We start from the raw sequence: 22924 nt of genomic DNA on the forward strand, positions 1-22924 counted from the left end.
TGACTTTAAGATTTTGACTTTAGTCTTAGTTAATTGACTTTAATTTTGACTTTAGTCTTACTTGATTGACTTTAATTTTTTTGAGAACCCTCCTCTATTATATTTTTAATTCTTTGGACCCCCAAAATAGAGGGGTCCTTAAAGAAATATCTTGCGAACCCTCAACAATTTTACTTGAGAGCCCGATTGATCGATTTTTTAATTCAAAATTTTAAATTAATTTCATTAATGTTTTAATTTATTTATTTAATATTTTATTTATTAATTTTGAAATTTTTACTTATGAAAATTGTGAAATTACCATTTTGCCCCCGGAGAGGACTTTTCGCGTTTTAAGTCGGTTTTTAATGTTCTAAGATGTTTTAGAATCGATTTTTCGTAAGGAATTCAATGAAAATATTAGTTTGTGTCATTTATGAATTTTTTTGTGTGAAATGATCATGAACTTTATGAGGGGCATTTTCGTAATTTTGTCGAATTAGGTGAAAATTGGTGAAATGATTTCTTTGATTTTAATTTGTTGTTTTATGTGTTTGAATGGGTTTTCCTAAGCGTAATGTAGGCTCTAAGGATATTTTGATGTTAGCGGTATTTTGGTAATTTGATCAATTTTTAGTGATTTTTATCGTGAAGCTTCTTTTTGTTTGCAAGATGATGATTTCTATGATTCTGGGATCGTATTTTCTAGCATAGCGTGGTTTCTAATGTTTTGTCAGTTTGAGATACCTCATCTGGATTTCTGAAACATATCTGGTAACAAAATAAAGCAATGGAATAAACATACATCATTGGGAATCGTTGCGATCGGGTTGACGAGTTGATTAATCAGGCGAATGCAAAAATGAGGTGTCTACAATAGTGAGGTGGTTAATAAATATGTGGGGAATAATGGTGATGTGGTCTTCAAGTATTCAAAAAGAATCTCAATATTTTGGTGCAAGTAAGTGAGAGGAGTTAGAAGAGATGGTAGAGAAAAGCTCAATAAGAAAGACATTGGTTCTTAGTGAATGTATGCACAACATAGGCATTGGAGAATCAATAAGTTGAGGTGTAGAATCCAAAAAAAGAGATGAGATGGGGGTGGTTGAGATGTGCATGTATGCACAAGGCAAGAATTGACCCCATGTCTTATCACTTTTGACTTTATTTTAAATGTCCTAAGGTGGTGAAATCTTATCATGTGGTAGCTCCAAGATCAATGGTGTAGACGCATTCTCTTTACATTGATAAGAATGGTGTACTCGAGAAAAATCTAAAAGGTTCTTATAACTTTTGAAAGAGAGTATGCTCAATATCTAAAAAAGGTCTTTAAGTAGGCTTGGGTGAGCCATCTCCAATTATATGTTGGTAAAGCATTAAAGGGCCTCCACAAGTCCATTTAAAGAAACTTTTATATATGTGCCCCCTGTCTCTTTCCTAGACCTTATAATTCATAGATAAACCTTAAAATCTCTCTAAATAATCACCTACACTATCAAATTAGGCCCCATCATGCTCATAATCTCCAAAATTAAGTTTCATGATTGAGATTATCCCACAATTAAAAGAATTATCGCACAACGAATTTAAACAAAGAATGTTTGAACTATTTACATGATAATTATGTGAAAATAAGTAACATTTATGCATTATCAGAACTCATCAAGTTGTTTCTCGAATTTCCATCACTACAAATATTATTATAAAGAGAGAAACATACATGAGACAGTTACAAGCTAAATCTATTACAATCATTAAAAGTGTCCCATTTAAATGTTTATCCATAAATACTAAAATTGATAATCGACACAATTATAGGCACTAAAATGTCAGAATTTTGTGATGAAATTGATAATAAAAAATCTATCAAAGGGACCAACGTCATTCTATTCAAAATTCAATCATTACATTAGAAACCTCATCTTTTGATCAATTTCAAGCTCAAACCAACAACAATTTCTAGAACTAACCCTACAACAAACAAGAAATCTACTTTCTTTCAATATCACGATGAAAATTCTATTATAATTAATAAACCCCATCAATTAACCATCCATTGCATACCCTAGATTGAGAAGCCTTGTGAAACAATTTATCAAAACCCTAATTAAATAAGAGAGATCAGAAATTTCACTCATTTTCATCGATTGAGTGGTAGAGAAAAGGTGAGAGAGATGGAACTCCATTTGTTTTTGTCAATTGAGTGGCAGAGAAGAAGTGAAAGAGATGGAACTTCACTTGTTTTCGTCCATTGAGTGACAGAGAGTCGATTCATCGATTGAGTGGCATAAAAGAGGTTCGTGAGAAAGAAATAGTTGAAGTTCATAACCTGGGTTTAACTAATTCGAGTGGGAAAGATGAGATCATAAATTGTAAATGAGAGGGGAATTTTTATCCAAAAGAAATATGAATAATAAGAAATCGACTTATTTGCTATATAGTTTAAAAGTGTCTTGAATTTCTTAATTTTTATAATTGTGGAATTATTAACTAAAATTTCATAACATAAAATAATAATATTTTATATTATTATTTACTGTAATGGATTAAAACTAAAATTTTGGTTGCATGAACTTAAAATTAAGAAATATGCAATGATTATCCTAATTTTTAATATTAGATATTTAAAAATATCATGCATGTGAAGCTTGCACTTTACATCTTAAGGCTTACGCCTCAAAACACTAGCTTTTGAGTGCCTTGCCTCACACTTTAACATTTAAAATCATTGGACCAAATCATGAATCATATCATTTTTTATTGGTTCGCAATTGGATATAATAAGAATTAGTCTGTTAACATTGGACCCGACATTGAAAGGAATCTCCATTCCAAAAAACATGACTTTAAGCTTGTCATATCGTAAATGATATTTTCAGATCAACTAATTTGCATTTGGTCAATTTATTTTTTAAGCACTTGTAATTTCTCAAATTTAAATATTATGACATCGTTCCCATCCCCATTACAAAAATCAAAAGCTTTTTACCTTAAAAGTATTTGTCTATCAATTTTGATCAATTCATGCTCATACCTACATTTATTGGTAGTAAAGGAGATCTATAGTCTGAAATTATGGTCTGATGCAATATGGATGTAGAGGATAAAGATAAAATGCTAAGAATGTTGGATATATATATATATATTAAAATGATTATAATTTTATTGAAGGGGTTACAAAGGTTAAGTTAGGTTACCTATATTTAATAAATGTCGACAGATTCATATTTAAGTTTTTGACATTGTTAATATTCAATTTTGTGTAGAAAAATCAAGGATTTTTACAAATGAGTCAAGTTGAGATTGAAAGCAATGAATTGAAGATGAGGTCAAATAGATATTAAAGAAAAATATCATAGAGATTGAATTTGACTAATTTTGGAAAAAATAAGGGGTTCTTTATTAGACGTTGAAGGTTAGGATATTTAAATCATTTCTAATTAGTCTATAGAGAACACTAAAGTCAAGGATATCAACAAGAATTTATAAACACAGAGGGTATCTCAAACATTCACTAAAACACGAACACGCACATCTAATCCCCTAGCCTTACAAGGTTAGTAAGGATTTCACCCTTACTAAGGGTCCTTGGGTTCACCTCTTGGCATCCAAAAACATGATCCCATGCTTCAAGGTTGCAGAGGACAAAATTATCTGAATTTTGAAAATTAAAAAAAAAAAAAAAAAAACAAGAAGAATTTCAATTTTTTTTTTTTATCTGAGTTTTTCGATGAAACTTAAGAGGGCTGTGGTGTTGGATTTCCATTTGAGTAAAACGACTGCTCAAAATCTTACTATTCTAGTAAGAAAAGGGTTTTAGTATCTAAATAACCCTTTAATTTCATTCGAACAACGTGGGAAGCGAATCTATTATTCTGTCTCACTTTTATCAACCTTTCGACTGTTGGCGTGGATTCTCCGCTCAAATTAACTTCTCTCCATTTCTATAAATTTAGCACTCTCTGTGTTTGTTCGAAAAATTCTGAGTTTGTTCTCAGTTCTTCGCAAGCTTTCCAGACGATTTGCAAACAATACTCTCAGGTTCAAGGACAATCTCTAAATCTTCCTAGGGTTTTTAGTTCTGTTTTTTATTTTTTATTTTTGAGATTATGAGTTTATTTATTTATTTATCTTTAATTTCTTATAAATTAAAATATGTTTTAACCAAGTAAAACTATATATTTTGCATTCGCGTTTTTTATTTTTTTTATTTTATCAAAACTATAAATGGTTATTTCTGGGGTAATTTAGACATAGGTCCCCATGTTTTGGTGAATATTTGAGATACATCCGTATGTTTTAAAATGATGACATGCTTTCATTGATCTTGGTCTTCTCTAGTTGACTAATGAAAATGTTATAAATACCCTCATCTTCAAACTTTTAGTCAATAAGTCCCAACAACAGTCATCTTCAACCACTTGGGGACTGAGGTCTGTTTTATTTTATTTTATTTCAGGTATCAAATCAATTTATGTTTTGTTATGTCTTTCAGTTTTTGTTGGAGTATAATTCTGGTGTTTAATAGTGCTTGTGTGTTGAAAATGCATATATTCATTGAATCATTAAGTATGTTTTGTCTTTTTAAATATTTTACATTGTGCCATTGTATTATCTTTCTGACTAGTAGGTGGCAGATAACAACATAAAATGATATTTTTGTAATTTTAAAAAACTAATTAACGTGATCATAGGGATAAGCAGATTATTATTTTATATTGTAAGGGCTTTTTTTTTATTTTAAATATTTACCAAGGCGATTTTGAAGATAACATAATAAAATGAAAATTTTGTAATTTTAGAAAACCAACTATCATATTCATGGTTACAGAGGTCGTGGGATTTTAATTTTATTCATTTTGAAAAAAAAATAATTAAACTTAGATTAAATGTAAATGTGGAGGCATTTAGGTCTTCCAAATTTTGGTGTTGAACCACCCTTACTCCATCTTCTCTCATGATAATAGTAAAGATATTTTGCAGTATTTTAACTTCATCTCTTAGGATTCAAGTTTAATATACCATTTCACTTTTAACACGAGTTACTGTTGAATTTTTCAAGTATTTTCTTTTTTGTTTTATTTTTATACATTTTTGTGATGCAAAGAAAAGTTCAATGATTGGTATAGTGGTTAAGACTATATAACTTGAAACATGCACCTAAATAATGGTATAAATTAACGAACTATCATTATTATTTTGCATTCTAACTTTGTATTTAAAATTCAACCTGTCTTTTGATGTTAAGGATCATTAATTATTATCTATTTGAATTTTAGGGCTTTTAACTTTCACTGTTAACTCAATAGGAATATAATAACTTACTATAGAATTGTTAAGTTATCCACTGTTAAATGAAGTATGTATGGATACATGCGTAATTGTGTATGTTTTTGTGTTCCTTTTGCATTTTGTTGTGAAGGATGGAGGGAACTGTGTTCACCCCATGTTTGGAACAATTGAAGCATGTCAAATCTGAAGGAGGGGAAATTCTAACCAAGCCTTTCTTGGATGTGTGCAAGCTTATACTGCCTGTTCTAGGTATTATTTTCTGACTTGTAAGTGTGTGTGTGTGTGTGTTGGCATCACCCAGAGATTGTAGGAACTTAGTAAAGTGGTGTGTATAGTATTTGCAGCCATACCTTTAGTCAAGGCAGAGATATCTTCATATCTTTTCTTACTACCCCCAACCATATCATTTTCAGTCTTCCCCTTTCTTTTTTAAAGTCTTCTACTTTCACCAAAGTATTCTTTCTCATTAATTCTGTTATTGGCCTTCATTATGTATGCCCAAACCATCACAAATGACTTCCTTTTAGAATAATCATTCATATTACTTTAGTTGAACTTGAAAGTATTATTATTCAAAAATGCTTGAACTTAGTAGTTAATTGTGTTGTACAATACACAATGTGTTACTGAAGTGATATCAAAGACCAAACAGAAAGCAACATGAGAGGGTTAAAAATGTGTTTGAGTTTTGGGATAAGTAGGGGCTCATCATGTGTCTGGTAACATGGGAAAATGTAGGTTTATGTCGTTATGGGGTATTTGTATTTTGCCTTTATGTGCTTGAAATTATCTGATTATCATTTTCATTAGAGTTAACTTTTGGCTATGTGGACCTAGGTTTGAATCTCGTTTCGATGCAATGTTTTGGTAGGAGAAAAATCAAAACGGACTCGACCGAAACATTTGGAGACATTCTTGCTTTTGGTTTTTCTTTTTTATCGTCCTCTTCCTTTCTGTGATTGGCAGATTGGCCTCCTCTGTGCTTCTTTCTTTAATTTTCATTATAAAACTTTATACCAATACTAAAAGCTTACAAAATATATTTAATACATATTTGATCGGATTTGGATCTAGTTGTTGAGATCCAACAAATTTCTCATTCAATAAACTATCTGATTGGCTGCAAATTGACCCTAATCACATCCATGAAAATTTGATGAGATTTTTTATTATTTTATATTACTTTGCACAAGGCTTTGTACTGCATTATACTTCAAATTTGTTTAACACTTTGTGCAATATTTTTGGACTTATCATGAGTTCTTGTGTTATAATGACATGTCAGAGTATTTTACTGCTCTTTTTTTAGAAACATACAATATGAGTTCTTGTGAGAGCTTAATAAGGAACTGTTTATTATTATTATTATTATTATTATTAGGGGCTGTTTTTGTTCTGTGAGACAGCAGCAGTCCATAGGATTTCATTGTGGGCTTTTTATGCAATGGGGCCCACCTTATGTTATGTATGTGGGACCCACATATACTTTATTTGGGTTTAATATATAGGAGAGCCCGAACTACTTGAGCTAGACTGTGTTCGGTTCTCTCTCTCTCCCTAATCCTATTCTTGTCCATTATTTCTCCTCTTCTACTTTCTCTAGATTGTTTTGGTTTTCTACTTGGTATCAGAACGAAGCTTTTTTTTCTTCTCTCCCAGCCTTTTTCTTGGTTTTAAAACCTTATTTCTACAGTTTAGCGGTGAAAAGAACTTCGGTTTGTTGTAGTGGTGCATGATAAACCCTAGATGTGTATCTAGGGTGTGGTTAGTTGTGACTGAGTTTTGGGGCTGCATAGTACTGTTTTTCAGAATTTTTAGAAGGTTTGCTTGCGATCGGTGGTGTCTAGGTCATTTTTTTTGTGTGTGGCCGAAATTGGACTTATGATTTACCCAATATTGGTGGACTTTTTTTTTGCGTCTCCTACCCTTGCTGTCCCTCTCTTAGGCATCTTTTACATCGTTTGTTGCCTCCCTCGATGTGTGTTTGCTTCTTTTCGTGGTTGCCCTAAGGATGAACGCAGTTCTTCAAGTGATGATTCGGTCAAGCAAATTACGTCGATAAGGTTGACTGGAAATAATTACCATTCTTGGTCCCATTCTATAAAGGTGTTCCTACGAGCCAAGAAGAAAGCAAAGTACCTTGTGGAAGATCCTCCTCTAGAGGATTCAAAGCACTATAAGGATTGGCGGAGTGAAAATTCATTAATTATGACCTGACTTTGGTTAAGCATGGAACCATCTGTGGCTTCCAATGCCAAACTCGTTGATACTGCAGAAAAGATCTGGAGCTCTCTTGCAGAGATGTACTCTCGAAAGAGTAATGTGACTAGGGGTTTGAGTTGTTTGAACGCGTGTTCACTACCAAACAGGGTGATAAACCCTTGAATGAACATTGCAGTCATCTAAAAGATATGCGGGAAGAATTATTATTCTTTCAACCTCTGAACACTGATTTGGACATTCAAAGACGTCAACGGGAAGAGTTTCAAGTTCCATTGTTGCTATCCAATCTTAACTCAAAGTAATGTGTCTTCAATGATCAAATCTTGGCTGGTGAACGACTTCATACTGCAACGAATGCACATTCACGTCTTTAGAGGGCCTCACTTACGCACTCAATTCCTTCTTCTCTTAAGGGGTCATCTGCCTTAGTCACTAGTGATGGAACTCGTGGAACTTCCCGTAGTGGACATGGCAATAGTTGCGGTGGTGGTTGTAGTAGTAATCGTGGATGCTGTGGTGGAACCCGTGGGGGTCGTGGTGGTGGTACAATTTTTTGGTTGTGGTATTGATAGGTCCAATTGGAAATGCAATTATTATGGTAAAACAAGGCATACCGAGAATTATTGTTGGGACAAATAGGGACATCCTAACTATGCCCACAATGCATATGTTAGTACGATCTCCACATCTGTCACTCAACCATATGCTTCCAGATCCTTGATTACTGATTCTGAGTCTCAAGATAATCTTACTGCCCAACTTAGTTAGCTCTTTCAGAAGATGTCAGGTCTACCTCCTCCTTCATCTGCTCCCACAATAATTATAGTCAATACAGGTAATTCTACTTGTGTAGTTGCTTGATCTCTTTCATCTTCCTAGGTTATTGACTCTGGTGTTAATGCTCACATGTTTAGTATCTCCTCTATCTTTTCTAATTTTTGTTCCTTTAGATCTCATATTTTTTTAGCCGATGGTTCCCCTTGCCTTGTTCTTGGCATTGGTGATCTTCATCCTACCAATTCCATGACACTCACTTCTAGCTTATTTTTACCTGAATTCCTTTTAATCTTCTATTTGTAAGTCAGGTAACATTATCATTAAACTATTGTAATCTTTTCTCTTATCTCTTGCGTTTCTCAAGACCTTAGAATAAAAAAGGTGATTGGTTCGGGGCATGAACGGAACGGGTTGATTTTCTGGACTGTGACGAGTCAATTCCTGCGTTGAGTGTTGCTGTCTCTCCTCTTCAGTGACATTATCACTTGGGTCACCCATCATTGCAGAAGTTGTGTCAAGTTGTTTCCACATTGACTTCTATTTCAGTATTAGAATGGGAGGCTTGTTAGTTAGACAAGCGTCACCCTAGTAGTTTTCCTCCTAGTCTAGAGAGTCGTCAGTTGAGTCCTTTTGATTTAGTCCATTCGAACACTTGGGGTCCTGCTAAAATAAGAAGTATTCCTGGTTTTTCTTATTTTGTCATTTTTGTGGATGATTCCTCTAGAATGACTTGGCCTTTTTTAATGAAAGACTATTCTGAGTTACTCAATTTTTTTTAGCCTTCTATAATGAGATATTTATTTAGTTTGAATGCCGTGTTAAAATCTTTCGTTTTGACAATGTCCTTGAATATACTCAAAACTGTACGTTTGATTTTTGCAAAGACCATGGTATAATCCATCAGACTACCTGTCCACATACTTCCCAACAAAATGGCATCATTGAATGTAAACTTTGTCATCTTTTTTGTCTCTCACACTTTATTGTTTAACATGTCGGTTCCTAAACCTTATTGGGTCGATGGTGTTCTTACTGCTTATTACCTCATTAATCAAGTTCCTACGCCTATTTTGGGTAGCAAGACACCCTTCTTTTTGTTATATCCCACAACCAAGCCTTTTCCTCTTGTTCCACATGTCTTTGGGTGTGTGTCCTTCATCCATATTCTTGGGACTAATCATGATAAGTTGTCTCCACATATTGTTAAGTATGTCTTCTTGGATTATTCTTAGACCCAAATGGGTATCATTGTTATGAACCTGTAGAGTGTCGATATTATACTAGTGTTGATGTCACTTTTTTTGAGTCAACATCTTTCTTCTCCACTTTGGTTCGTCAATTCAATTTTAATTTGGTTCATTCTCGTTAGGGGGAGTTAGTTTTGCCTAATGTTCCGCTTCCAGCTTCTTTTCCTCCTTGTTTGCAGGTTTATCAGCATTTTCACATCATCTAGTTGTATCTTATGGTCCAGTTGCAGGCGAACCATCACCTGACTCTCTTGAGGATCCTCCACCTCCTGCCTCTTTTGAAGACCTTCCATATCCTCCCACAACACCCTCATCATCAACGTTACCTATTGCATTACGGAAATGTATTCGTTCCTGCATTAACCATCCTATCTCTTCCATCGTTTTTCCTCCACTTTTCACTCCTTTGCATTCTCATTGTCCGTTGTTTTTGTTAGTATCGTTAGGCTCTGACTTCCTTTGGATGGAAACTTGCTATGGATGACGAAATGCATGTGCTTTATCATAATCAGACATGGGAGCTCACCACTCTTCTTTTACGGTCCAGCTGCAAGCGAACCATCACCTGACTCTCCTGAGGACCCTTCACCTCCTGCCTCTTCTGAAGACCTTCTATGTCCTCCCACAACACCCTCCATCTACTCTACCTATTGCATTACGGAAATGTATTCGTTCCTGCAGTAATCATCTTATCTCTAATTTTGTCTCTTTCCATCGTCTTTCCTCAACTTTTCACTCCTTTGCATTCTCATTGTCCGCTGTTTTTGTTCCTAGTAATTATCGTTAGGCTCTGACTTCCTTTGGATAATGAAATGCATGCTCTTTATCATAATCAGACATAGGAGCTCACCACTCTTCCTTTAGGGAAGACCACTATTGGTTGTCATTGGGTGTACACGGTAAAGTATCAACCTGATGACTTTGTTGATTACCTTAAGGCTCGATTGGTGGTTAAAGGCTATACTCAGACTTATGGTGTGGATTATTATGAAAGCTTTTCACCTGTTGTCGCCTCAACTCTGCTGGAATTCTTTTATCTGTCGTAGTAAGTTCTAACTGGCCACTTTGCCAACTAGACATCAAAAATGCATTTCTTCATGGACATTTACAGGAGGAAGTGCATATGGATCAACCCCTAGGTTATGTAGTTGAAGGGAAAAAACATCTTGTGTTTAGGTTGAAGAAAGCATTGTATGGACTGAAACAATCTCCACGTGCTTGGTTTGACAAATTTAGCTCTGTAGTGTTTCGGTATGGTTTTCAGCATTCCACCTCTGATCATTCTGTATTTACTCATCATTTCACTTTAGGTTCTATCGTTCTTATTGTGTATGTGGATGACATTATTGTCACTGATAATGACTCTATTGGTATTACTCAGTTGAAGGATCATTTGAGTACTCGGTTCCATACAAAAGACTTGGGCCATCTTCACTATTTCCTTAGGATCAAGGTTACATGCTCTAAAGATGGACTCATTTTGTGCCAACACAAGTATGTGTTGGACTAATTATCTGAGATGGGTACTCAGGGATCTCGTCCAATTGAGACTCCTATGGATCCTTCTGTCAAACTTGATGTTGAGCAAGGGGAAGTTTTTGAGAACACTGGGAGGTACAAGCATTTGGTTGGTAAGTTCATATATCTCATAGTTACTTGTTCTGGCATTGCTTATGCTGTGGGAGTGGTCAGTCGGTTTATGCATAAACCTTGAAAACCTCATTGGGAAGCTATTTGTCATATTTTATTATCTAAAGGGTGCTCCTAGAAAGGGTCTCTTGTATTGTCTTTCCTCCTCAACTATTTATGGATACTCTGATGCTGACTGGGCCGGGAGTCTTTCTGATCGCCGATCCACCCCTAGTTATTGCATTTTTGTGGGTGGAAATCTTGTTACTTGGTGTAGTAAGAAGCAACATGTTGTGGCTCGCTTTAGTGCTGAAGCCGAATATCGTGTCATGGTCCACACTACTTCTGAGATGTTGTGGGTTCATTCTCTTCTTCGCGACATGGGTGTTTATGCTCCATAACCTATGCGAATGTATTGTGACAACCACGTTGCCATTTTTATTGCTAGCAACTTTGTCTTCCATGAGCACACCAAGCATTTTGAAGTTGATTGTCACTTTGTTCGGGATTTACTTATGCATAAACAAATTGTCACACCCTATGTGAAGTCGATTGATCAATTGGCTGATTTTCTCACTAAGCCATTATCTCGTGTTATCTTTTTCTTCTTTATGTACGAAGCTGGGCATCTTTGATATGTATGCTCCAACTTGAGGGGGAGTGTTAAAGTTTCCTGTTTGTGTGATAGCAGCAGTCCCTAGAGCTTTCGTGGTGAGCTTCTTATGTAATGGGGCCCACCTTATGTTATCTATGTGGCCCCACGTACACTTTATTTGGGTATTATTTTAATATATAGGAGGAGAGGCCAACTACTTGACCTAGACTGTGTTCATCTCTCTCTCTCTCTCTCTAATCCTATTCTTCTCTTTCATTTCTCCTTTTCTACTTTCTCTAGATTGTTTTGGTTTTCTACTGTTATTATTACTGTTTTTGTTGTTTATATTTCAGATAAGTTTGGAGGTGTCATGTCAATTGCAAAATCTGATATTGGAGGGAATATAGCGGTAAGATACTATTTTCTTGATTTCACATGATAGGTGTTTTCTGTTCTCTCTCTCTCTCTCTCTCTAAGCTTGAGGTTGGATGGTCCTTGCCCTTCATTAATAAAGCAACAATCTTCCAAATGAGAGAAATTACTATTATGGTTTAAAATATCATATCATATTGGATGATACAAAACATTGACCCCAAAATATTGAATGTTTTGGGAATGTATTGGTAGAGGTAGTATCGGTTTTTCTCTTGACCTAAACATTGCCTTGAGACGAGACTTTAGACCTTGATTACAATGACACTCATATAGATGAACACTCAGCTTGTTTGGAAAACGAATAGGAGGATTCCACCCACCAACAGAATCCACATGAAGCTCCATCTTGGACATGAAGTCTGCAAGTTGATTAAACCAAGACGAACAAACCCATAGTTAAGGTTCAATCCCCTTAGAAGGTCAAATATCATCTTTTGCTCAATTATGGATGGCACTCAATCATCTGCCCTCCTGACAAAACTTACAAATAGCCTCCATCAGTTCATAAACTTTGCCAAGATTTCGTTTTTCGAATATGAATTGGTCACACCATCCCACAATTTCTTGGAGAGTATCCACATACATTAAGGCCTTTTTGATTGAAGGTTTATTGTGTGAAGCAACCTTGACTCCCTTATATCGTTATGGAATCAAATGAAACCACTCCCAATAGATTCCTATTAAAAAACTAACTCATCCATGCCCGTATATCTCAAGAAAAAACGTCCAAATTGATCGGAAAACCCATAAACACATGAAAAATGGATTTTCCCAAGAAAGGTATTTCATAATTTCGGTGTCTGCACAATGCTCTAAAAGATCTACAAAGATTTATGACAAATCATCTTAAATCATGAGCTTTTTTGGGCGTCTTGGTGATAAATTTTAGTAATTTGTATGGATGTCTTGTTAGCTGTTGATTTTCTATTGCAGAGGTTGGAGTCAAAATATTCTTCCAATCCTTCTAAATTCAATGTCTTGTACGATATGGTACGAGCAGACATCGATGCTAGAACAAGAAACGCTTCATCTGGTTTGACAGATGCTCTTCTCTGGTTAACAAGGTACAAATTTTTTCTGCACTTGTGTGTGTTCACATCCGTATGTGGACTGTTTCAGTATTCCCTCCATTTCTCCAGTTGTCCATGTGCTTTATAGATATAGAAGACAAAACAAGCAAGGGTATTATTGCAAAAAGAAAAGTATTGGAGGATGTTAATGTCTCAATGAAGCATTAGACGCTAGCATGCCCCATATGTATGCGTGCATCTATGTACTCATTCACTTTCTGAAAATGATACAAGGGCTTGTACATGTAATATTTCATGTTGTTATCTTCTTCAGGGCCATGGATTTCTTGGTGGAACTGTTTCGCAACTTAGTAGAGCATCAGGATTGGACCATGCCACGAGTTTGTACTGATGCCTACAACAAGACCCTGAGAAATTGGCATAACTGGCTTGCACGTTCAAGTTTCACTGTAATACCTCTTATGACTGAATTTTATTAAAAAACAGAAAATATTTTTTTTATGTTTTGTTGCTGGTGCCAAGTGCAGATGACGGTGTGCATTCCCTTGAAGCAACATGTGCAATCTTAAGCATGCAAGGGTGGTTAGAATGTTTCTAGAAGCAGAGTGACACAGTGGTTCCTATTCGAAGTGAATGGAAGGCAAGGGTTCCAGAACCTAGTTAGTGTAGATAAGGAAGCCAGAAGAAAATAAGGTCTTGTTTTGGGATGTAGGGACTTCAAAATAAGGAAAGGGAGTTTGGGTGCTTGGAAAGTAAGGAATTTGAAAAAGTAAGGGAAGGAGTTGATGGATGTAATGACAATGTGAGTTAACATCAGGTATTGATAGGTGATAAAGTATGTAGGAGAAAGCCTAGGACATAGGTGTTGACTATATGTTTTGCATACAGAAGATGAAAATACTAGAAACATGATATGTAGTGTTAGCACTTATGCATCATAAGTAGGATTGGATTGGAGCATTGAGAGACAAATTTGGGAAGAGATTGATGAAGTGTCATTATAGGAAATTCTAAATTATAGGAGGCAACTTGAAAGCGCATATAGGGAAAGAAATTAAAAAAATGTAGTGCATGCATGGAGGACATGAAAGACCTGCAACATAGGTTAATGGTTCTGTGATGTTTATATTACGAGGTGAAAGTGAAAGTCAGAAACTAGAAAGGTGCTCCAAGTGGTGGAGTCTAAAAGGGGAAGATGAAGAACTTTTAGAGACAAATTGGAGTAGGAAAATGGAATTTATACACGAAAACAATGACAGTGTATGATGAAGCGACGAAGTCTATCAAAAGAATGGCAAAAGAGTTTTTAGAGAATGTAATTGGAAGTTCACTCATAAAGAGAAACTTGATGGTGGAGTGATGCCCCAAACGAGAACTTGAATCTTTAGAAGCTTTTTCAAGTAAGAAGTGCTCTTGCTTCCCTATTCTAGGATTTCTTTTGTTGGTTAGTCGATCTATGGACGCCTTTGCTCCTGCGATAGATTCAACCCCAATAGTTGCTGATTGTGAGGACCACCTCTGTTCTTGTGTTCTGTTTATCTTGTGCTTGGATCCATCCCGAATAATCTTAGCCTATTTGATTGTGTAGAGTTTGTTGAGCTGTTCATCTTTGTCATTGTTGTGCATGATTGGGGCTCCAACATTACAATCAGTCATCATTCCATCTTTCCTTTTTACCTTCATCTCTATTATCTTTAAGTCATCAGTTGATCTGAAGTTCTGGACTCACATATAGGCTTTTGAGTGTTTGATTATATTTAGAGGTCGTTTTGCCCACACATTGAAGTTGGAGTTAGAAATAAATCTAACTTTAGTTGTGTAATGTTTGTTGGGGTTGCTCTCTGTATTCTGCTGTTATTTGTGCGTCTATCATGTATCAAAGGACCATTTTTTAAATTAAGACGTAAAGACTAAACAAAGAGCATGGAGTGGGACAAGACATGAATGATGAATCTATTGTTTCTTACTTAAGAGATGAGAGGGTTGTTTGAAGAGACTAGAAGGGGGTAAATGTTAAACAAGAAATATGGAAGGAGACCTTGAAAACCAAGGGTTTTGAAAATAACTTGCACCAAAATAAATGCAATGCTAATTAATGAGGACAAGAAAAGCAATGGTGCATTAGGATTTATACAACAACTGGGAACTAGAGAAGGGGAGAAAGATGTTTTCAAGTTGGTGCTATTAGGGAAAGGAAAGCTGAAGAGTTAGATAATGTTAGGTGCATTAAAGAAGAAGATGAGAAGGTCTTGGTAAGAGATGGAAAGATTAGAGAATGGTGGAGTTATTTAAAAAAATTACCAAATGAGAACCACTAAAAAGACTTGGGAATGGAAAGAGAGAGGGCCTTACTACCAAACATGGATTGTGAAAACATGGAAAGAAATAAGGCCTTAGGATCTGGAGGTATCTTGATAAAAGTATAGACATGCATGGGAGGTTATGGATTGTCCTGGCTCCCAAACTATTCAAAAATATTTTAAAAGCGAAAAAGGTGCTGGATGAATGGAGAGAAAGCATCAGAGTACCAATATATAATAATAGATGGAATATATAGAGTTATACCTACTATCGAGGTATTAATTAAATTATGAGCCAGACTATGAAACTATGGGAAAAAGTGATAAAACAAAAATGAAGACAAAAAATAACTACTACAAATAACCAATTTGTTTTTACGCCAAGTAGATTGATCATTGAGTTAATTAATCTACTTAGTAAAATGATAGAGAAGGATGGAGAAGAGAGGAATAATCTCCATATAGTTTTTTTTATTATTATTTAGATAAAGCATATAAGATACTAACGAAGTACCCAGAGTTTTATTTATTTATTTATTGGAAAGCCTGCTTTAATGAGCTCAATAACTTGGTGATGACAGGAATTGAACCCAAGTCTGGTATCATCACCCATAAACTTTAGCAACTAAACTAGCTGCACCTTCAACCTAGAGAGAGCTAATTTGGTGGGTATTTAGAAAGAAATGAGTCTTGAATGAATATATTGGCATAATCAAAACATGTATGAGAGGGTTGTGAGCCTGTGACTAGTGTGAGAACAAATGAAAAGGAGACAATGAGTTTCCAATTATTATTTGTTCATTTCAAGGATTGGCTTTGAGTTCGTATTTGATGAAGTAATTGCGCATGTATTACCTTGGTGTACGTTATTTGTTGATGAGACTAGCGAGGGAGTGAACACAAACTAGAGTCGAGGGTAGAGTTATTTTGGAGATACGGACATTTTACATTAATTTCGTGTCAAAAGACATGAATCCTGATTCGCCATTAGTTCTACTTGGACCTATAACTGATGGTGAAGCCTTTATCTTTAAATATTTTCTTAATACATCAATCCTTGTCATTTTTAGCCTTCTCTCAACCTGCACTTAATGCTCCTCACTAATGCAGTAATTATGTTTTGTTATATTTCCTTCTCATCCCTCTCTTTCTTCTACTTCCTACTTACTATATGCGATATTACAGGTAGCTTTGAAATTTGCTCCAAATAGGAATAAATTCATGGAGGTGATAGGGGGGACTGGCAATTGCAATGCTGAAATGAAGAAATTCTGCACAACCTTTGCTCCACTTCTCAAGGAGAACCACAACTTCTTGGTAAGATCTCTCATATTAGAGAAGTTGCCTAACTTGTTTATGTATTTTTGGATTTATTAGTGCTTAGTTAACGTCAACATTCTAATTTGTTGATAATACCAAAGGAAATAATAGAACAAAGGGAAGCCACTTATTCATTCAAAATGTTCAAGTACTGTTTGGATTTTTCTTATTAGTGTTTAATACTAAGATTCAGTTTTGATGATGACACTGAAGGAAATAATAGCATAAATCAAGAAGGAATATTTACTCACAAGAAAAGGGGGGGGGAGACATCAGATCCTAATAGAACAAATTTGTATCTAACAATACAATTTATTCATTATTTTCTTTATTGCCTTTATTGCAGGCTAGTGTTGCTTCAGACAATCTGAGAGCTTGATGAAGAGGGCAGTCTCTCAATGACTAAATCTTGCTTTTTATCCATGCTGTAATTTCTTGCAAGCTTGATCATTGACTTGTAAACCTTCATATGCTATAAATTATTAATTACAGTTATGTTCACATGGATGTATTTCTTTGATCCCTTTGATGTTTCTGTCACCATCATTGATTTTATTTATATGTATCTGGCTTATTCATGGAATGATTCCCCTTGAGCCCAAATTAGCTTGGTTTGGATGATCAAGCTGTAAGGCCGTTCAAAACCATTTTTTTTTTTTTTTTTAACTGTGAAACCTCCTTGGTTTGTTCAACTATGGGAGGGCTGAGATTGATTACAATGTGCACCATGATCTATGCTCAATTGATAGAATAATGTTTAAATAAATACATGATAATTGGATCCATCTATAAGCATTTCAGATGTTTTTATTTAATCCAAATGACTATATTGTAGTTTAAATCCGATTTGGAAGAATGGGAAGAATGATTCATCAATCTACAAATAATTTAGTTGGTTTTGGTGTAAAATATGACAATAAAACATAAAGGAGAGTTAACCAAAAATGATGTGTTGAACTAAAGAAACAAAAGTTGGAGGAAATTGCTTTTAAGGTTTAAGGTTGTATGTAATGTGAAGTGGTTACAGTAGGTCCATATAGTTTGGGTCCAACATGATCGGACATCGTGTTATAAAGGCCTTCATTCTGGTTGTTAAGGTGATCCTAGTTCACATAATTTTATCGGTAATACAACAGAAAACTGCCTCGCATCGAGTAGTGATGCATGTGTAACGATTCAGCATTAGTAGTGTTATTAGGGATCACAGTCAACATTTGATAAATTGTTTTAGCTTAAGAATCAATTTTTTTTTACAAAACATAGCGAGTTCGGACCAAGTGGGAGAATCTAAAAATCAATTGTTTCTCAAGAGAGTTCACACTGCCTAGCATTTCAATACCCTCAAGAACATTGTGGAGCAGATGCAGACAAATCTAATGTTCATTTGTGTAGGGAAGAGTGAATGTATATTTTTGTTCTTCACGAGAAGTAAATGATCGCTAATGTATCTTCCCCTTCTGTTTCAGATTAATGTACACAACAAGGATGTATCGCATGAACAAAAATCACATCAGATACTAGAAGTCGAAAAATAATTATTTGGTATGTGTTCGTTACACAATTGCATCACAGTGTACATATATATACACCATAAATTTGAACCAGAAGTCTTCTTTAAATTTATTTTTCATCTAATAAACCAGTTAATATCGTGTGGAAAACTGACGATCTATCTTCTTCTTAATCGCTTTCCCAGCATCCGAGAGGCTCCTGAATTTAACTTTCCCACTATCATGTTTTGAAGTACAACTTACTCCACCAAATCTCGAGAAAATCCCACTCGAAAGGCCATTGATGTTTTCTTCATCTTCTTCAGGATCTAGGAGGGAACCCGTCTCTTGAATAGGGGAATCCCATAGATGTAATCCTGAGATATTCTTGTTAATGGCCTGGAAAGTAGCGTGCTTCTCTTCTGGTAATCCTCCGAGGGCGTAGTTCTCTATTGGATCCTTATTCGGTTGACGTTTTTCATATTTGTTCAATTCATCTGTTTCATTCCATGTCGAACTATTGGTAGAGTATGAGCCAAAAGATGAAGTTCTCGAGGTTGCAGATGTTGATGACGATGATGAAGGTGAACCCATTAAGTTTCCAAAGCCTTGGATATCCTTAGTGATTTTGAGAGCTTTCAAACGAGCTTCTTTGAGTATCGGACCTCCTGTTAGGAGCTTTAGTATTCTCTCGGATTTCTTTTGCATGCTAACACCCCAATTGAACCTGTTAGTAGAAAAGAAACAAACAATTGTTACAAAAATCAACAACGATGACTCTAATCAAAATGACAACATTGTGTTTTGTGATCTTGACAAGGCCAAACTCGCCTTACCCATTATATTGAATATCAAAAAGATGATATTTTTTTCTTTTTGGGTCTAGTTTCATATCATCAAAGACATATCGCCATCATGCCTATTGTTATTACATGTTTGTTCATATATGCTCTTACTACCTTAATTCAATACAACTTCATTTTGGTCTTATTCTTGCCTTTTTTTATGCTTTTCACAGTAAATGAATTACCCTGTTTCGTCGATATGTTTAAATGTTCCAAGGTCTTCAATGACGTTGGAATCGCATTGGAATTCTTCAGCAAAATCTTCAGGACCATGAGTTAATAAGAAATCAAGCAATACCAAGGCCTTGTAAGATTGTCTCCATTCCTTCCAATCACTATATAACCTGCATCAACAAATCAAAAGGTTGCAATAACCTAGTAAGAAATTCAGTGGGTCCCACATTTGTGATCTGGTTACAGCCGTTCTAATTTTTTGATTGGCAAATGGGTTAGTGGTTAGTAATTGCTAACTAGTCGGCGAAGGTGGGTTTTGAACCTAGGTCATGGTATCCGCACTATCAAGTCACAACCATTAATAATTACCTCATGTGAATAACATCGACAATTCTCCAATAATCATCTATGTCAAAAGATGCCTCAGCGATTTTGGTCATTGTTTTGGCATCAGGACCCCATGGATTGTTGTTTGTTGCCTCCTCGGCCAACCTTAAAATTAACCAAAAAGATAAGAGAATCATAAAAAATTAATAAATAAGAAAATAATTCACCAATTACAACTAGATTTATAAAATGACTATCCATGATTAATCCCAAAGTCAATCTAAGGGCTTACATTCCATGCAAATGAATCGATCACAATCATTCATTTGATTGGTTGACTCTTAGATGTTCCATGACCATAAAGCATTCTATCAAATCAGTAATTAAATCTTGGGTGGCTTTAAAAATATGGTTTTAAGGACTAAAGCATGGTCTATGGTACCAAGCACCACCTCATAGTTTTGGGTAGCCAAGTATTTTGCAAAAATTACTGAACCAGCCTCTTTTTTTTTTTGTTTTTTGTTTTTTGAGTTGTGATAATCTGATGCCCCCTTGTGACATATGCCCCCATCACAAAATTGTAGATCATTTGCCTCTGGGTAGATATAGAGGTAGGAATTTATCGAACGAACGCACTCCTTTGTATACGTCAGAAGTCCATTGACGAGAAGGGGTTGGGATACACAAGAAAAAGATTTATGGTTCCGTGTATCCCAAGACAAATGATCTACGATTCTACGATGGGGGCATATGTTAGACAGGAAGGTCAGAAAATAATAATTATTATTTTTTTTTAAAATTTTTATAAAGATGATTTACATTTTGACAAAACAGTTATGCATATTGTAGGGTTACATTTTCTATTTACCCTTGACCATACATTCAGCTCAAGGGCTCAAAAGGAAATTTGTCAATTACAAAATAGGATATATGACTACTTTCATAAATATTTAAAACAGAAAATGACTGGTTAAGTTATTTTGGAAAAAAAAAAAAAAATACATAACCGTTTTAGTAATTTCCTCTATAATTTTTAATATTTTAAATTCCCAATTTTTACTTATGTTTTATTTAAAAAATTAGGATAAAAAAAAAATGGAAAATACTTACATTTCTGCTTGTGTAACATCAGTGAAAGCCAGCCTAGCTGTTTTGTATTTTTCTTGAAGGAAAGAAGATGCTTTCTTTTTCATCTCACTTATCAACAAGGTCCCCATTTTTCTTTTTTCAAAATAACTTAATAAAAATTAAATTTTTTTTTTTTTTTAAAAGACACCCAAATTGAAGGATAAAAAACCCTAATTTCAAACCTAATTTGCTCTGAAACACTAACTTCTCAATCTCCAATAACCTAGAAATGGCCGTTGAACCCCATTTCTCCAACGAATCATGAGAACAACCCAAACGCCCAAACAGATCAAAAAACTAAATTTCTTTCAGGCAAAAAATGAAACAAGTTGTGCCCTAAAAATACAGAATTCAATGGGATTCCATTGATTTCGGTCTGAACCAAAAGGTTAGGACTGATTCAAACAAACAAAAAAATATGACGAAAAGTCCGCATTTTCACTAATTAAACCTTAAAATTTTGATTTTCTTTGATGATTAATATGTTTTAAGCTTGAAAAAAACCAAAAAATTGGGATTTTATGACATTTGGTACCCTTTTTTGCCTTATTTTTTTTGTTCTCAGATTAATCTGAAAGTGAGTTTAAAGAGATTGATGATTCTATAGAGTCCACGTGTCAATATATGCTGTTTACGAGGCGAATTTTGGGATAAAGACCCTGAAATCATCAATTTTAATCCTAAGATCCAGTGCTCCTGGTAGTTGGATAGCTATCCAACTTCATGTTTCATTTGCACACTATGTGACAAGCTTTCAGGCTCATTGATTCATGAACGTTTGGCCCACTATTTTCGTTGATCCAATCATAAAAAATTAGACAAATTGGTTTTTTATTGCCATTGGATTTGAGCACCATTCAGCCATAAAGTACAATGATTTGGAGTCAGGATATCTAACTAACTTCCTCGAGTACGGGATCACTCAATTCTCATATTGACGGTGAGTCATGAAGTTAAATATCCGGAGTACAGGACTGATAATCCTATTCATAAGTCATTGCATATGATTGCTTAGAAAATTAGTTTCTCCAAAGAATAATGAAGAAACTATGCCCCATGATAGGGTATTGGATGGGGCGTGACTAGGACTACAACTTGGGCGGAGTAATCCAAACTCAACTCAATTGATAGGCGAGCCTGAATTGGGTTATATGGACAACGAGTTACTGGGCTAGGAAATTTTATCCATAATTGAATTTTTGTTGAGAATCTAGATAACCCGACTCAGCCCGAATCCGATGCTATATATTACATATAATTTTTTTTAAAACATTAATTTTCTCTTCCTAAATATAGTTTTTAAAATTAAGAAAAATATACAACTAATGGATTAAGAGGTTTGTATGCAAATTTATTTAATAGTGATTTTTTTTTTTATATTTACTTTTTTAAGATATAAAATAAAATTTATGTGCTGATCAAAATAAAGTTAGACTTGCTCAATGAGCCCAATCCGTCCAAAATTACCTAACTTGGGTTAACCCAGGCTCAATCCGATTTTAGAAGCTCAATATTGGATTGAACTTGGGTTAATGGGTTCTAACCCAATGGTCAGGTTCTGTTGAGTTTGGGTTGAGACTCCAACCCATTGAGATTGCAACCCTAGGCGTGACACTCAGGGATAACTTCTGTTGGATAAGGTTGCCCATAGGTTGGGTAAAGCTCAATGGATCATGGTCAGCTTGCTAGACTCAGAGATACCCTATCCCCCCCCGACATACACCACTATACTCCCTTGACGTGGCATATGCTAGAATCATAGATTTTCCTCAGGATTCACAATTGTACATTAGAGTCAGAAAATCACAACTCTTCTTCAAAATCTATTTTGCAAGAAAATGAATTTCTTAGAAAACATTTGTTATGTTTAGTATTATAATGATTAGTAATTAGTAGGTGAAAGTGGATTTTGAATGTATCTTGGCATAAACAGTCAGAGACTTTAACAAACTTAGCAAGTTTACACCCTCCCCCCTAAGTCTTCTTTCTTTTCAAAGCAGTAATACAATCCTTTTTTCTTGGAGAACTCTAAAATAATATCCTCCTATGAACGTATCTGGCGACATTCAACCTAGTCTCCACAAGTGATTTGCGAACTTATATTGATGACAAGTTGTTTGTGAAACTTGATT

General features: G+C 34.9%; 2 protein-coding genes across 3 annotated transcripts; one reads left to right on the forward strand and one right to left on the reverse strand.

Moving 5' to 3' along the window:
- The first annotated feature begins 3694 nt into the window (after nt 1-3694).
- LOC147396779 (glycolipid transfer protein 1-like) lies at nt 3695-18884 on the forward strand. 2 transcript variants are annotated; one of them, XR_015180991.1, is made up of 9 exons: nt 3695-4020; nt 5402-5520; nt 12096-12151; nt 13111-13241; nt 13522-13657; nt 16694-16825; nt 17175-17255; nt 18295-18370; nt 18525-18884. XR_015180991.1 is itself a non-coding variant. In XM_086451937.1 (7 exons), exons 2-7 carry the CDS (start codon nt 5403-5405, stop codon nt 17205-17207), a joined length of 606 nt encoding a protein of 201 aa, XP_086308063.1. In that variant the 5' UTR covers nt 3695-4020; nt 5402; the 3' UTR covers nt 17208-17406. The 2 variants fall into 2 exon arrangements, 1 of the variants encoding a protein (XP_086308063.1); XM_086451937.1 differs by lacking the exons at nt 18295-18370; nt 18525-18884 and having other exon boundaries at nt 17175-17406.
- Nucleotides 18472-21296, reverse strand: LOC147396780 (ENTH/VHS family protein). Its single transcript, XM_086450168.1, has 4 exons — nt 20775-21296; nt 19707-19829; nt 19349-19507; nt 18472-19045 (listed from the first exon to the last, which is right to left on the reverse strand). The coding sequence occupies exons 1-4, from the start codon at nt 20879-20881 to the stop codon at nt 18472-18474; spliced, it is 963 nt and encodes a 320-aa protein (XP_086306294.1). The 5' UTR covers nt 20882-21296.
- Between the last annotated feature and the right edge of the window lie 1628 nt (nt 21297-22924).

This window comes from Akebia trifoliata, chromosome 8 (assembly GCF_017979445.1).
Source record: "Akebia trifoliata isolate Shusen 1 chromosome 8, ASM1797944v1, whole genome shotgun sequence".
In the NCBI taxonomy this organism is placed as follows: Eukaryota; Viridiplantae; Streptophyta; class Magnoliopsida; order Ranunculales; family Lardizabalaceae; genus Akebia; species Akebia trifoliata.

What these genes read in the sequence shown, in the direction of transcription:
- LOC147396779 (XM_086451937.1), top strand. Translation starts at nt 5,403, where the DNA reads ATGGAGGGAACTGTGTTCACCCCATGTTTGGAACAATTGAAGCATGTC. An exon ending in GCTCTTCTCTGGTTAACAAG is followed by an intron (nt 13,242 to 13,521) that starts GTACAAATTTTT and finishes TATCTTCTTCAG; the next exon opens with GGCCATGGATTTCTTGGTGG. An exon ending in TTGCACGTTCAAGTTTCACT is followed by an intron (nt 13,658 to 16,693) that starts GTAATACCTCTT and finishes GCGATATTACAG; the next exon opens with GTAGCTTTGAAATTTGCTCC.
- LOC147396780 (XM_086450168.1), bottom strand. Translation starts at nt 20,881, where the DNA reads ATGGGGACCTTGTTGATAAGTGAGATGAAAAAGAAAGCATCTTCTTTC. An exon ending in GATGTTACACAAGCAGAAAT is followed by an intron (nt 19,830 to 20,774) that starts GTAAGTATTTTC and finishes GTTAATTTTAAG; the next exon opens with GTTGGCCGAGGAGGCAACAA. An exon ending in AAACATATCGACGAAACAGG is followed by an intron (nt 19,046 to 19,348) that starts GTAATTCATTTA and finishes TTCTACTAACAG; the next exon opens with GTTCAATTGGGGTGTTAGCA.